The sequence below is a fragment of the Cibotium barometz genome, chromosome 27 (assembly GCF_041138505.1).
Source record: "Cibotium barometz isolate CiBa-2024 chromosome 27, ASM4113850v1, whole genome shotgun sequence".
In the NCBI taxonomy this organism is placed as follows: Eukaryota; Viridiplantae; Streptophyta; class Polypodiopsida; order Cyatheales; family Cibotiaceae; genus Cibotium; species Cibotium barometz.
In genome coordinates this window covers 8,963,778-8,979,272 of record NC_141072.1, presented here as the reverse complement: position 1 = coordinate 8,979,272, position 15,495 = coordinate 8,963,778, and the positions used below count along the sequence as shown (strand labels likewise).

General features: G+C 42.1%; 1 protein-coding gene across 1 annotated transcript; it reads right to left on the bottom strand.

Moving 5' to 3' along the window:
* Positions 1-1,597: 1,597 nt before the first annotated feature.
* On the bottom strand, positions 1,598-15,263 carry LOC147623047 (uncharacterized). The gene is made up of 6 exons (XM_086821077.1): positions 14,972-15,263; positions 4,026-4,116; positions 3,452-3,947; positions 2,805-3,356; positions 2,460-2,719; positions 1,598-2,303 (listed from the first exon to the last, which is right to left on the bottom strand). Exons 1-6 carry the CDS (start codon positions 15,075-15,077, stop codon positions 2,075-2,077), a joined length of 1,734 nt encoding a protein of 577 aa, XP_086677203.1. The 5' UTR covers positions 15,078-15,263; the 3' UTR covers positions 1,598-2,074.
* Positions 15,264-15,495: the final 232 nt, after the last annotated feature.

Below are 15,495 nucleotides of genomic sequence, written 5' to 3'. Positions count from 1 at the left end.
ATGGATTTGCGGACCTTTGGTAACCTTGAATTCATTCCAATTTGGTGGAGTGACAAGTAGCTGAAAGCCGCATGGGACATGCACAAAAGATTTATGTTTGGAAGTATCTACTAGTCATGTTTGAAAACACAATCTCCATTCAATCTTAGATAAGGATGGACAAGTGGGTGGAATATCATACAAGTACATAGCACAAGGATTTCGTTGTGCATTAAATGGACTAGTGCTTGCCAACAATAATGCAGTGCCATTTGGTACGACATTTAAGTTGTATCATGGATCTATGCACTAGTGTTGTCATGATACAACTTGTTGCACTATAAGATTGGATGTCTTATTGGGAGTTAGCTCTCTGATGAGAGTTGGATTAACTATAAGCAATTGAATCTTCATAAACAAAGAAGTCTTGCAATGGCCTAGGTATGTAGCAATAGACTCAAGTAGATGCTACGAACAAATGTCCAAATCCTAATATTCGCTTGCATAGGCTTGTTTCCTTATACATTCACAAGGACATGAATAGAATAGAAGAAGGAAAGTAGATAGAAGAAGGAAAGTAGGTTAAGTCCTGATAAACCTTAGGTTAGGGTTAGGGTTACAGCTAGGTACATGTACTAATGCAAGATTAAGACTAGAATTAATCCACAATTAAGGTTAGGAAATTAGCTACGGCGTGAAGACTTGGAGGGTTCATACATGGACTAAGGACACGAGCAAGACAAGTTCTAGATTGCCTAACAGCTTATAGTTAATAGCCCAAGACTATTAACAACTAAAAGCTTAAAAATAAAGCAAGAAAGCTTATAAATAAAGCAAGGGCCAATAACAACCAAGTTATTGCTAAATACAAAACCTTGGGAGCACTTACAAGTTATTGATGTATCCACATGGTAGACAAGTGGGCTACCAAGGGCATGGCCTTGGAACTGCAAGGTGGGTGGTTCTACATAGTGGTATGGGCCGCTAGGTTGGGACCATCAATACCAATGGAGCCAATCAAACCTTAGGCTTTGGGGTAGTTCAAGGCATTGGACATACGGTTGGGTGTGAATTGCTAGCCCCAATATATCAGTCATGTGATGCATGCGATGTCCAGTTTATGAAACCTCATCAGGGTTTCGGTTGTAGGTTAGATAATCATTGGGCAAGGTTAGTGGACACCTAAGATTAACATCCACACAAAAGGAACAACTTAATCCAGCAGCTAGATCAAAATTTTAAGCACTTCTCTAGGCATCTAAGTGAGTTGAATGAAACACCAATTCAGAAAGCAGTAAAACAAAGAATAAGATATCCACTGAATTGGATGTACACCTATTTACATAGGTTCTCTGCACTGTGCTCCTAGGCTCTACCACCTTTCGATGCAATCACCCCTACTCGGCTGCTCTGTTGAGCAACAAATCAATTTGGCGGAAAGCATCACTACATACTTTTCTTGTGGGTAAGTGCAATGTCCTACACTTCGTCATACAGGTTAATATCTACTCAAGCTGGCATCATGCCACTCATTAGACCCTCCTTTAGAAAATGCATTGCTCTACTGCTACTTAATCATGAAACAAGCAAATATAACACACTGACAACAAATCTGCCCTTCTTTGAGACAAAGCAAGGTTTCAAACCCTGGTTTCATCTAAACCAAAAAAAAAAACCAAGGATCCCATGAATTCAAATATACGTGTAGCTGAGGCATTTCGAAAGAGGAAAGCCATACATATCCTCCCCTAAAAATTTATCTCAAGTTGTATCCCAAGGTATCCACAAGCACCAGCCAGAGAGGACACATCAGCACTTGCATGCAAGTGATGTTTATGCCCATTGAGCTAACTCGGTAAAAATACTAAATACTATGAATCCAAGTAATAAACCCAGACAAGCCTCTACACAGCTCAAAACCCTCTTGTACCTTGGAGAATAGAATGGCTCCTAACCTTCCTGACTCTCTTCATAGACAGTATAACCTACTATGTCTAGCACTAAATAAATGGCAATGCAGAGATGCACCCTCCAACAAGATTAGCTCAAAAAGCCACCTGAGTTACAGTCGCAGGAATTGAACAGCAGCTGCAAACTACTTTTTCAATAACTCACTCTCCATGGAAGTAAGTGCCTTCAAGTCTTCAAAGCAAACAGACACAGTATCAAGTCCCATCTCAATTCTGTTGAGTGCCCAGTTTACTTGAGATGCATGCCATGCCTGCCCTTCACTGGTTTTCAGCACCTCTTTCCTTACCGCAGGATGCAAGGTTGGAGCTGGTATAGCTACCCATCTACTCCGGTTAAGTGTCACTTCATTCAAGCTGTGCAGGTTTCAGAAGAAAAAATACAAGCATATTACGATTTGAAAATCACACTAACCTACTGTGCTGCAAAATGCATGCAAATAACACACAATGCCTGCATGAAATGAATTGAAGGACATGACTGAGTATTTTTACAAAAAAGACAGCACAAACCTGTCTAATATAGTAGAGATGTTTGGGAGCTCTCTCACTTTGTAAAAGACATCATATACTCTACCTCCACGCCTCCTGATTGTGTCAAGGCTGCCAAATCTTCCACAAACAGAGAGGAGTTGGCTTTCAGTAGTCTCTCTGGTGACTCTAGTAAGTCTCACCACAGTTGTAATGGGTAGGTCTGCCCTGACAATGGTAAAAGCTTTGCTATCAAGCTGCATCCATCGGGCTGCTAATGCACCATCCATAGCCTCTGCTGTCTGTTCCAAAAAACAACCTTGAGAAACAGAAAGATATGTGTGTCCCTATTGCAATGATAGAACTCAACACAGCTACCAGAAGTACCTTAAACTCAATGTAGGCCACACATGATCCATTCAAAGTGGGCTTCTTGAAGGAGCCTATGACCTCTCCATGGATTGAAAGTGCGTCCGTCACCAAAGCAAGGTTGCTGTGATCAGGTAGGTTTTGGACGCATACTGTGTAACCAGAATATGGGACAATAATGTTGTTGCTGGAAGCTCTTGAATTCGCCTCGTTTACGTTAGAAGGGATTCTGTCTTGCATCTCTGCTTGAGGAGAGGCACCGCTTGCTTCAGGGGACTTGAGAAAATCGAAGCTAACTGGTTTTGTTTCCTTGCTCCTTTGTTGATTCCAACCTTGAAAAAAGCTATCTTTTGGTTTCATGTTTGAGAAAGAATCCCTTGTGGAGCCAACAATGCGATCAGAGGGGTTCTTGTCTCTTGACATCTCTGCCCGGGTAATGGCACCATTCATATCAAGCGATTTAAGAAAACTGAAACCACCTGGCCTTGTCTCCTTGGGTTTCTGCTGATTCCAGCTTTGAAATCGGCCATCTTTCTGCTTAAAATCCTTCCCAAACGCAGTCATAGCCAGCTAACAAGACTCAAAACAAGGAAAAAAGAGGCATAGGATGAGATTCTTAGCTTGAACTTAGTTTATAAAATAGGACAAAGGGCCTTCAAGCTTACAGAATTTCTATTTGAATTGTTTAAGCTTTTGGAGATGCCAGCTTCACCTCCTGCTTTAGGAAGATCTAAATCAGCAAAATCGTCTTCATTCTCACTTTCTTTTCTCTTTGGCAAAGCCGACTTGTCACCTGAAGCCATCGCTGACCGGTTTTTGATAGCCATTTTGCGAATGGTGCTCATAACTTGCTGCCACTTATCGTCTTGAACAGACTTACTGCTCTCGTCTTCAGGGGTATTTGCCTTGGCAGAAAGACCCTCCAGTTGCATTTGGAGTCCAATGTCCTTTTGGCCGCTTGTAGCGTTTGGCTTACCTCTCATTTTGCCAGGAATCAAGGTTGTAAGCTTGTCACTACTGCGCTCAGAAGAAGATTCTTCAGCAGGACCTTTCAGCTGGCTGGCATCCCTTGCAATTGATGTCTCTTTTGAAACTCCCTTCTTTTCAATACCATCGTCTTGTTTCGCTGAATCCTCTCCTTCATTTGCAGCCATGGATGCCCTGCACAAAAACCTTGCTGTTACTCAGCTCGCTGAGGACAAGTTGTGCAACCAGTCTATGACGGAGCCAGGTGCATACCCATCTGCATCATTGGTGCTTTGAGTTGAGCTACAAGACTCCTCAAGTACAGCAGTTTCTCCATACCATCTCCATGTGATTTGCTTGGACTCTGAAAATACAAGGCCATAATTGCAAATAAATCTGTCACATCAATTATCATATACACCAAAAATAAAGTATAATACACACAAGTAGGTTGAGGTACAAACATTTCTAGTGATTAAAATGGCAGATCAAAAACCACGATAGAAAGCACGATGCTAGTATATAACATGCAGAAGCCTTGATACTAATGTTACTTGGACATGACAGACTTGTGAGATTACTTCGGTGTGTTAATTGAAGAGAAAGACGGGAGAGACAATAAACCACACAGCACATTGGGCCCCAATAACCCTCTGAAGGTGTGGTGTATTTCCTTCATTCTAAAAATGAAATAAGTACAATGCAGATACTAATGATTAATCCTTGACCTGAAGATCCTCCCTTATTGGCTGAACATAAGCATGTGTATCCAGACTGAACAATAAGCTCGAACTTGTTGCTCCAAACAGTTTTTTGCCAAAACAATTGCCTCCCAAGCGGGGCTCTGGAGTTCCCTATATTACAAGGTCTACAGAAAAAGGCATGCATGTGCATCTCATTGAGTGTGGGATCTGGACCTTATATTGGAGCATACGTATTTTAACATGTTTTCTAGGTCTTGGGCTGCTGTCGGCCAGCTTCATGGCAGTCGGCCAGCTACATGGCCTCCTTATATAAAGGCCTCCCCTCACTTGTATTCATTCATTCATCCACAGGCACATTGCTTGACACCCATCTGCTGGCTGGTATTGCCATTGTAAAGCCTCATGCTATAATATGATGTTCATTGTCTGATATCTCTCTCTGCCTCTCTCCCTCTCCTATGTTTTGCTTTCGCATTGTGTATCAGTCACCTTGGTACCTGGCTGCCCACGTGTGCGTTTTTGCTCCCTCTTCTGCGTTTTTTGGAGGAAGAAGACATTGCTGCATTTTTTTTTCAAGAGTGACTGTGTTTTCTTCTCCTACACTCCCTTTTTTCATCAGCGTTTTCGTCTCCTAGTGCTCCTGCCCTGCATTTTCCTCGCGGAGTCCAGGTGCAATCTGGGGGGGACTGCATTGGTTGGTGATTGGCAGGCTGCCTTCTTCTGGTGGCTGCATTTTCTTTCATCAAGAGCCTCTTCCTCATCAGCGTTTTGCGCTCTTGCCCTTGTGTTAGCCGCATGGCAAGCCTACTTGGCCACGTTTTTTGCTTCTTCGACCATTTTCTGCAGCGGCTGGTGGTGTTTGGTCTGATTTTTTGCAGCAAGGAAAGCAGTGGAGGGTGGTGTGGCCAGACAAGTAATTTTGAAGGATCCTCTTCTTCCCGGCTTCCCTCCCTTTCCGGTGGATGCTTTCCGGTGCTTTTTAGTGGACTATTAGCTGCTGTCCAGCCCCTTTCTCTCTCAGTTCTGAGAGGGGTCTGATTGATCCTCGTGCCTTGTTCCGTTGGAGAAGTGGTGGAGTGCTGAGATCATCGGTGGCACAAAGGCTTGCTAGCAGAGGTTTGCTATTTCCATGGATATGGATCACCTCTTGGAGGAGGAACTTGTCCTTGTTTCTCCAAGGAAGGTAAGGTTCCCTCCTAGTGGATAGGATCAAGCACTTGGATAGGACAGGATGTGTTCCAAGTATATTGCTTGGTGTAGCAAAGATTATGGAGTAGATGAGTTCCAAGTTCATTGTTCGAGGTCTTTTGAGACATGATGTGTTCACCGTCTTCTGTCGGGGGATGATGGACGCAGTGTTTTTTCGCACAATCATAATTCTACACCTCGAGCCAAGCGGATTTCTTTGCTGTCCAAGGTGGCATTTTGTTTTGAGGAGTCAAGTTGGCAAGTGCTCTTTCCGAGGTGTATCCGGTATCCACAGTACTGGAGTGTCCATAGTTGCATCTTCATCAACTTATCTTCTTCAGACTTTTGCACACTATGAACTGCAAAGGGGGTGTGAGAATTTGTGCATCTCATTGAGTGTGGAATCTGGACCTTATATTGGAGCATATGTATTTTAACATGTTTTCTAGGTCGTGGACCAAGGTAGTTTCAAACGTGCAAAATGTATGAAACGATACGAGTTTAGTACGTGGTATAGAACGTTGCCGACTGATAAAGTACGTAAAAAAACGTTGCGTACTTTTTAATGTTAAAATCATATGGGTCATCATCTATGTGTTGTCATGACATGTTCCATAACATGACATGAAACTAAGCTAAGTTTGAAGAACCAACGCTTAGACCTCCCAATGGGCAAGCCAAAAAGGACACGGGGGAAAAAACCTCTTCTAAAGAGAGTAACAAGTGCAAGTCCAAAAAATAAATAAATAACGGATTTGAAACGTTCTAAAACGTTTGCAAGTCCAAAACGTCCTAAATAATAAAAAAACGGGTTTTAAATGCAACATTGTCGTGGATTGCTACCTCAATCTTTGAACTTTGCATAAAATTGGCGAAGACGTCGTCCAGAACCATGCTTCCAGCGATGTAGAAGCATCTGCTTAGGCTCTATCACCTCTGCTTCATCAACCATTTGTGGTTGCTGCTCTTCGGGAACATTCTGCAATGAAGGTCCAATATAAGGCTTTAACCAAGAGACGTGGAAGACGATGTGCATCGTCCAACTGTCTGGCAATCTGAGTTGCATGGCGACGTTGCTTATCTTCTTTATGATGGGAAAAGGACCAAAACTTTTGAATGACAACTTTGGACAACGCTTGCCCACTTGCTTGAGTCTTTGCTTCATGATCCTTAAATATACCCATTCACCTTCTTTGTAATTGACGTCCCTCCGTGACTTGTTTACCTGTCTAGTGTAAGCCTCCTGAGCTTTGGTAAGACACTCTTTGATGGACTCAATGATGGCTGAAAAAGTTTATGTTGTCTTGTTGGCTTCCAAGAAAGGAGAGATCATCCTCGTGAGAAGGGATGAAAATCTTTGACCAGAGGCTGCCTCGTACAGACTTATGCCAACACTGGATGAGTGAGTATCATTGAGAATCGCCTATACCAATGAGAGATGAAGCTCCCACTTCGACTGCTAATCATGGCAGTACGCTTTAAGCACATCGAAAGCCAACTGATTGTAAATCTCGGTTGGGCCATCGATCTAAGGATGGAATGCACTGGACAATTGCAATTTGGTACCAAAGTTGTCGAACAGAGCTCGCCAGAAGTGAGATGTAAACTTTGGGTCCCAATCTGAAGTAATGGTCCGTGGCAAACCACACACTAGATACCAATGTCGCAGAAAGAGCCAGGCTATATCTTTTGCTATGGCTATCAATTTGCATGGTATAAGCATACAAAATTTACTAAATCTGGCAACTATCGTCATACACTGAGTATTCCGAGATCCAGTAGGTGCGAAAAGGGGGTCCAACAAAATCCATCGAAATGTCGTGAAACGGACTCTCACATCCCTACGCATCTTCGGTCAATAAAACGATCTTTCTAACTTCTCCAAGGTGCTGTTGATCCCGCGATGACCACCAACAAGTGAATCATGGGCATCATGGAGGAGCGCCGGTCTTTTCTCCCTGACAACACATAGTCGACCCTTCTAAAGAGCCAACCGTCCTGAATGGCGTAATGACTTGGTTCGAAATAAAGGGCCATACTATAAGGAGTTCCAAATTCTGGACAATCTATATATTGTCTTCATACTGTCTAAATCTTTGCCTTGTATCTCCAACACAATGGACTCCTGTACTGTATTAATACTACCATTGCAACTCAAAGCGTTCACTACGGGGTTGTCGTACCCGGTACATACTCAATCATTCCTCCAAATTGTTGGAAAATTGACTACACCGGTGTTGTCTATCGCTCCAAAGGACACTTGGCATAGTTTGTTACCACTTCAAGGCCTAGTGGTCTGTCTTCACAATAAATTCCCTTCCATAAAGGAAAGGTTTCCACTGCTTCAAGGCTGTGATAACCCCTAGCAACTCTTTGTCATATACAAAATAATTTTTTTTCTACATCATTCAACTTAATACACCACTCGTCTGCCTTCTTGTTGCAAAACTGCTCCTATGGCGAGATTATTGGCATCGGTGATTACCTCAAAAGGATCATTTCATGATGCAAGTTTAAGACCTGTACTCGTATGCTTAGTACTGTTATATGCAAATTGTAACATAGAAAGATAATCCTCCCATGAACTCTGTCTTTTGGAGACATGCACAACGCATATCCTCCAAAATCTGATTCACTCTTTCAGTCTGGCCATCAAATTGTGGATGATATGAGGAACTCAAATTCAAAGTTGTTTCCAACTTCTCAAAAACAAGCCTCCAAAAGTCACTTGTAAACTTAGAGTCCCTATCACTCTTGCGATAATCCGTATAGTCTAAACAATTGCTCGATAAACTGCCTTGCTAATTGCGTAGCGGTAACAGTCTTCCATGTCTATAAAAATCTAGCCTTTTTTGTCAAGCGATCCACCACAACCCAAATAGAATCGTGGCCTTGACGTGTTCTTAGCAATCCAGTAATAAAATCCATGGAAATACTTTTCCATTTATTACCTGGGATTTGCAAAGGATGCAACATCCCAGCCTGTCTAAAGCGTTCGGCTCTATTTACTTGACAAACCTGACACTTGAGAACATAATCTTCTACATACCCTTTCATCTTTGGCCAATAAAAAGTGTTTCACTAAAGTTAATGTCCTGTGTACCCCAAGGTGTCCAGCAGAAGGGGTGTCATGACACTCCTTAAGAATCTTGGTCCTAATGTCCGAGACATGTGGTACACAAATTTTGCTATTACGGAATAGCAAACCATTCCAAATCATCCACTGGCCTCCCGCAACCTGAATGGTAGACTGCTCAATCACTGAGTCTTGTCAATCAATGAGCTCCCGTAATAGATCCTCTGCCAATATGGACCAAAATAACTATCAATCCTACAAAGCTCTCTCAATGACTGAAATAAGTCTATAGAAATCTCGGTGAACGACAAAGTATTCACCTCTCTAATCCGACTAAGCGCATCTACTACACTATTCATGGACCCCTTTCGATAACGGATTTCAAAATCAAAATCTTGCATTAACTCAGTCCATTGAGCTTTTCTTCCTCACAAATCATCGATATCACACACATACTTGATTGACTGATGATCAGTCAATACTACAAACTTGGAGCCATGTAAATAATACCTCCAAACCTTGAGAGCATGAATGACAACATAAAGCTCCTTCTCAAGGGTTGGCCAACGAGATTGAGTGTCGTCCGACTTTCTACTCTCAAAAGCAACAAGTCTACCATCTTGAAATAGAGCAGCCTCAATTACATAGTCACTTGCGTAAGTCTCAAGAACATAAGACCGACTAGAATCAAGTAGTGCTAAGGTAGGTGCTTCCTTGACTTTATCTTTCAAAAGTTTGAAGGCCATATCCAAATCGTTATTCCAAGTGATAGGCTGATTCGACTTACGTCCACGACCTTTCAACAAGTCAGTCATCATCGGGGTAGTGTGAGCTGAGAGTACTCCCCCACAGATTTCCAAAGAAAAACAACAAAACCGAGAAAAGAACAAAGTTGTCTCATTTTCTGCGGTATAGGCCAGACCAAAACCTTTTAAACTCGATCATAGTCAATGCTCAACCCGTCTCTTGCGATCTTATGTCTCATGTAAATGATTTATGTCATAAAAAACTCACATTTACTTAATTTAGCATACAGTCAATTCTGTCTTAAAATAGTCAATACAATCGTGAGATGTCTAACGTGATCCTCAAGAGTAAGACTATATACTAAAATATCGTCCTGAAACACAACCACGAATTTTTCCAAATGTTCACGAAAAAGATCGTTCGTCATTTGCTAGAAAGTAGTTGGAGCATTGGTTAACCCAAAAGGTAATACAAGAAACTCGTAATGACCATACCTAGTCCGAAAAGCGATTCTTTCAACATGTCTTTCATGAATATGTATCTGGTGATAGCCAGTACGTAAATCTATCTTTGTAAAATACTTCGCTCCGACTAATCGGTCAATCAAGTCATCTGATCTAGAGAGAGGATAACGATTCTTGATTGTCAGTTTATTCAATCTCTTGTAATCTACACACATTCTCCAGGTGTTGTCCTTCTTTCTCCTAAGTAACTCAGGCGCATCCCAAGGTGATTTACTTGGACGGATCTGGCCCATCCTCAAATAATCTACGAGTTGTTTGGCCAACTCATCTTCCTCAGCCTGGCTCATCCTGTAAGGTGGAATGCTAATAGGTTGAGCATCAGGGACCGGATCAATACGATGATCTACTGCCCTTTCGAGTGGTAAGCTCGATGGCAGCTCCTTTGGAAATACATCTTGAAATGAATCAAGTAACTTCTTTAATTCTTTACTTTCAAATGCACTTAATTCATTGACATCCATAGTAGATATGAGAAATGAAGAAAGTGGAATCAAGCCACAATGAAAAGCATTATACAGAGAAGAATCCATAATATTTCCAAAATCAACGTTATTGACAAGAAGTCCCTAAGAGGAATAGATACAATCACCTAAGATACAATACTGGGTGTTCTGATGTTCAAAAGAAAAAATATGACTAGACCAATCTATCTGGACCTGAAGGGTCTTAAACCACTCAATCCCTAATAACAGGTCTACATGCTCTAGATACATAACATAACACTCCAGAATATCTTCATAGTCCTGAACCCGGATCGGTAACTTCTCCACCTTTCGATCCCATACTTGTCGACCTGCAGGTAGGCGTACCTCATAAGTATGATCGCTAGGTGTTGTGTCCAGACTCAATTTCTACACAAGTTTGTAATTAACAAAGTTGTGTGAGCTGCCAAGGTCCAGAAGAATGTGGATTCTATGGCCATTCACTTCTCCATAAACTCGAAGAAGATCATGCAAGCCAAAAACTTTAGAGTTGAACATACAATCAAAACATGAACTAGAGCGAGAAAGTACAGTGATTAAAGTATCTGTCAAGACAACTGGTTGGTTGTCTTCGTCTTAGGTCTTGCGTTGATCTTTACACCCTTCTTCGGGCACTCATTACGTATATGTCCTTTTTCTTCGCAACAACGTCCCTCCTTGAGCTTCAAAGCCTCGAGGAGACGGTTTTTCTTTGCTGGAGTCAGAGTAGAACGTCCCTCCTTCTTGAGCTTCAAAGCCTCGAGGAGACGGTTTTTCTTTGCTGGAGTCAAAGTAGAATTCTTCGAAGGTTGGTCCGAAGACTTTTCTTCTGTCGTGCTAGCCATCGGGCGCGGAGAACTTTCTTTTGTGCTTGTTCCCCTGCTCGATCATGGGTTTGGTTTTGGAAGAGACCATTGTGTGGAACTCTAGATTGAAAGAGGGACCTCCCAAGGAACCGAGCTTGTGTTAGCCCATTGGTTAGCCATACTAATGACAACCGTGAGGACAAGATGTGCACGTACGGGACACATGTCTTGTGGGTGCGGACTTGCCGAGATTGCTTTACCGTCTAGCTCAAGGGTGACTTACCAGAGTGCGTACGGCTTGGAGCTCATATTTGGGAGACGACCGCTAGCTAAACCCCTTCACTTTCCCTTGATCACATGTTTGTGTGTTGATTAGATGTGCATGTTTACAATGGCTTGGACATACTTCTCAGGCATACATTTGTGAGTGAAGTTTAACTACAACCTTGAAAGGCAAGCATGAAGAAAACTAATTGTGATGTTCACATGACTTTCACCAAATAGTCACATCACCGTGAGAAACTTAAGTTTTCCATGCCCAAAAAAGTCGTTTAAAAAGTAAGAGAGATCAAACTTAAGTTTTCCATGCCCAAAAAAGTTGTTAAAAAGTAAGGGAGATCATTCCTAGACCTTCACAATGATCAAATGAACCATAAAATCACCTCAAAAGCAAGGAATTCAAAAGTTCATTTAGTGTAAAAAAACTGTAATAACTTTCACGCCACAATAACTCAAGTTTTTCACACTTAAAAAAGGTGTTCCAAAAACAGGATGAATAATTTCTAGCCCTGTTCAGATGAAACATAAAATCACTTCAAAAGTAGGAAATTCATAAGTTCATTTGGCATGAAAACCAATGGCAATCTTCACATCATGAATCGCTCACATCTTTCATGCCCAAAAAAGTGCATCGATTTACATGGGGTGTTTCAATGGCTCTCTATGAGTCAATGGCTTACAAGGTACAAAGACCAAGGGGTCTTTCAAGAGCCATTGGCATCACAATTACGATCAAACAAGGACATCCACTCTCCCATACTATTTGGGCTCTACTTAGACGAGATCTCTTCATTTGTGGATAGGTTTGAAGGAGAACGATCACCATTGCGATATTGCTTTGTGCGAATGGCATTGTTCTTATCTCTCACTCAACACAGGGACTTCATAGACATCTTGATTCATTGCACAAGTTTAGAGACAAGAGACCTCGTGCATAATCTCAACAAGACTAAGGTCATTATCTTTAATACCTCATACCGCATAAAAGCTAGCATGTCTTTTCTATTCGGTGGTGTAGAGGTACTCAAGTGAAGATTGTCATTTCGTACCTATATCTTGGGATGACTTTTCATATGACCCATCTTCTCTATGGCAAGTTAGCTGCAAAGGCACGCTTGGCGAGAGAATATGCATCCTTGAACTTGGAGAAAATATTTCTAAGCTCAATTTCAAGAAGACTTTGGAGATGAGGGTGGAAGAAGATAGAGAGGCTGCAAAACATGATGATGCCCTCCATGATTCGGAGCAAACAATCGGTCCCACACATGAGATTGTTTTTGAGATATTGAGCTCAACTAGTGCTACGATAAACATTGATGACCCACCTCGGTGATAGCTTCTACACTTATGCCACTGGCATGGTTGGTTGCTTCGCTATGAGACCACTATTGGATCTTGCAGAATGAAGAGTCAAACTCAAATACATATAATGCTCACAAACTTTGGAGTACTAGAGTTATGGCATAGTTATAACGCCAGCTCATATCGTCGCACTATAGACCAACCATTGTATGTTGTAGGAGGAGTACTTTCCCTTTATGTATGTACTCTTATCTTTTAATTATATGGTTGTAGAGAAAAGAAGAAGATAGAAGAAAATTCAGCCATCCATCTCTCTTATGTCTTGCACTCTCTTAAGTGTGTGTGTTTGCTTGAGTTTGGGGTAGCACCCTTGGTGACATATGGCCTATTCCAAACTACCACATACAAACATCGCCTACGTGTGCTAGAGAAAGGCCACCTCCCCCTACTAGCCTTACAGTCCTCGATGCAGCTAGATCAAGAGACATTACGATCATGGTGTTCCCACACTTTCCAATGGTTCCCCCGACATGGACTTCTGAAGCAACTCCCCCTTTTCAATACAAGCCTTGTCTCCTTGCACTCTCTCAACTAGAGATTGACCACCTCTCCCGACTGAATCTGATAACTCTCCACACTAGCAACTCAGGGCTATCCCCACGGAGCTCCCCATGAATTTACAATTTTATATAGAGCATTTTTTCTAGTTTCATTGAGAGGACCACATGATTACAAGGACACATGTCTCATTCCATATGGATTCCCATTGTTCAAATGAGAGTTTCATCACACCACCTGTGGATTGAGGCTAGCAGGGCACAGATGTTCCGAAAGACACAAACTTGCATAGGTGGAAACAAAGGAACACTATGTTTCAATGCACAACCTACTATGAGAGCCAATAGAGATTTCATTGAGATGTTTATTTCCTGGAGCTCTAAAGACATCGTGAGAACGTACAGAGACAACAACCCTAGGATTGAGGTCACACCATCACCATCTTGTTCTCCCATCTTTCAATGTTGAAGACTCCAAACCAAGCTCAACCCACTCCAAACCGAGCTCCCTCAATATTTAGCACTCACGGGGAGGCTAGAGAGTGAGCTTGACTTATATTGAGAGCCAAACACCAAAGGAGCGACAACCTAGCCAACTGCAGATTCACAACCTCCTCGAACGACAAAGAGCTGTTCAGTCCCAAGCCATTGACATTGTTGCGCATAAATGGGAGGTCGATATCACAATATAACCACATGTCAACATCATGTAGCACCAAATGATTATCCTAGCTTATGTAGCTAATTTTCACACATTTATTTCTTTTCCATGGCTTTATTATTCTCATGGATACTTTGAATTACATTTGGTCACATAGGTCCTTGAAGTATTTTCTCTCTCTCTCTCTCTCTCTCTCTCTCTCTCTCTCTCTCTCTCACGTGCACACACACGTATGGGGATTGAGGTAGACCTGTAGTCATCCAAGACTAGAGCACAAGAATGCAGACGAAAAGAAACCCTCACATAAAACGTTCAAGTCAATAGGCAGTGAACAAGCCTTCATAGCTCAATGAGCAACTAATTACATGGCTGCAAGCAGATGTGAGCAAAGCAAGCTTCAAACCATGCAACCATGTTTTACAATGTGGAAAACCTTCAACAATATTGTTGAAAGTATCAAAGCCATGCCTCCCTTACCCCAACACTTGCTTTTTCTCTCCTCTATTTTAACTCACAGAGCTACAGAACACCACAATTATGGTTAGATTCACTCTGGCAGCATTGCTGTGGTCCTTCAATACTCTAGCCGCCCAGAGAATCCTGGGTTCTAGGACTGCAAAGCAGTGTTGAACATCCCAGCATCTACTGCACGGACCACAAATGGACGGAGCAAGCCAACCCCTAAACCTTAGCCCTAACCCTAAACCTAGAATAAACATAGTACAACAATCATTTGTTTGGTATGCATTGGTTTAGCGTCCCCTTCAAAAATCCTAATAGCTTGAATAGAACCCTAAACCTACAGCCTGACCCTAGAGCCGAACCCTGAGCCTATGCAAAGAGCAGCATTCAGCTGTTTGATGCTCAGGCAAAACCTTCACAAACCCTAATCTATTGAATATAATCTTACTTACCTGGGGGCTTGAGAATCGGAAGTTCTCGGAGGGAGACAGAATCTGGAGAAGAAACTAGGCGGGGGCAGCGGAGGCCTTGAAGGCTGACTCGAAGGAAGCGAGCCATAGCGCGAATACTTCAAACACAGCTCCGCAGGTGCATTTGCGGGCGGGACGTGCTTCCTCGATGCTTAAATCTTTCACTACGTGTCACACTGAGCTTTTTAGGGTTTGTAGAATTTGAACCCCTTAAACCCTCGGAGGCCAAAGTTCCCCACGAAGTTCACATTTTTAGGTATTTATGAAAGTGGTTAGTAGGCTATGGTATGATGACGAAGGGGATGGCTTCGTTACACGAAAGTGGTTAGGCTATGGTGACACGTCCACTATAGAAAGGGAGAAGTAGTGTGCACATTGATGTTATACACTCTTTGTCTTCCAAATGAAAAGTTTTTCTTTTTTTTGGAATTGTAGGATGGCCACTCTTTAATGGAAATGGATTGCCAAATGTGTATATAGTATCCTGGTTGTCAGAATATATTGGG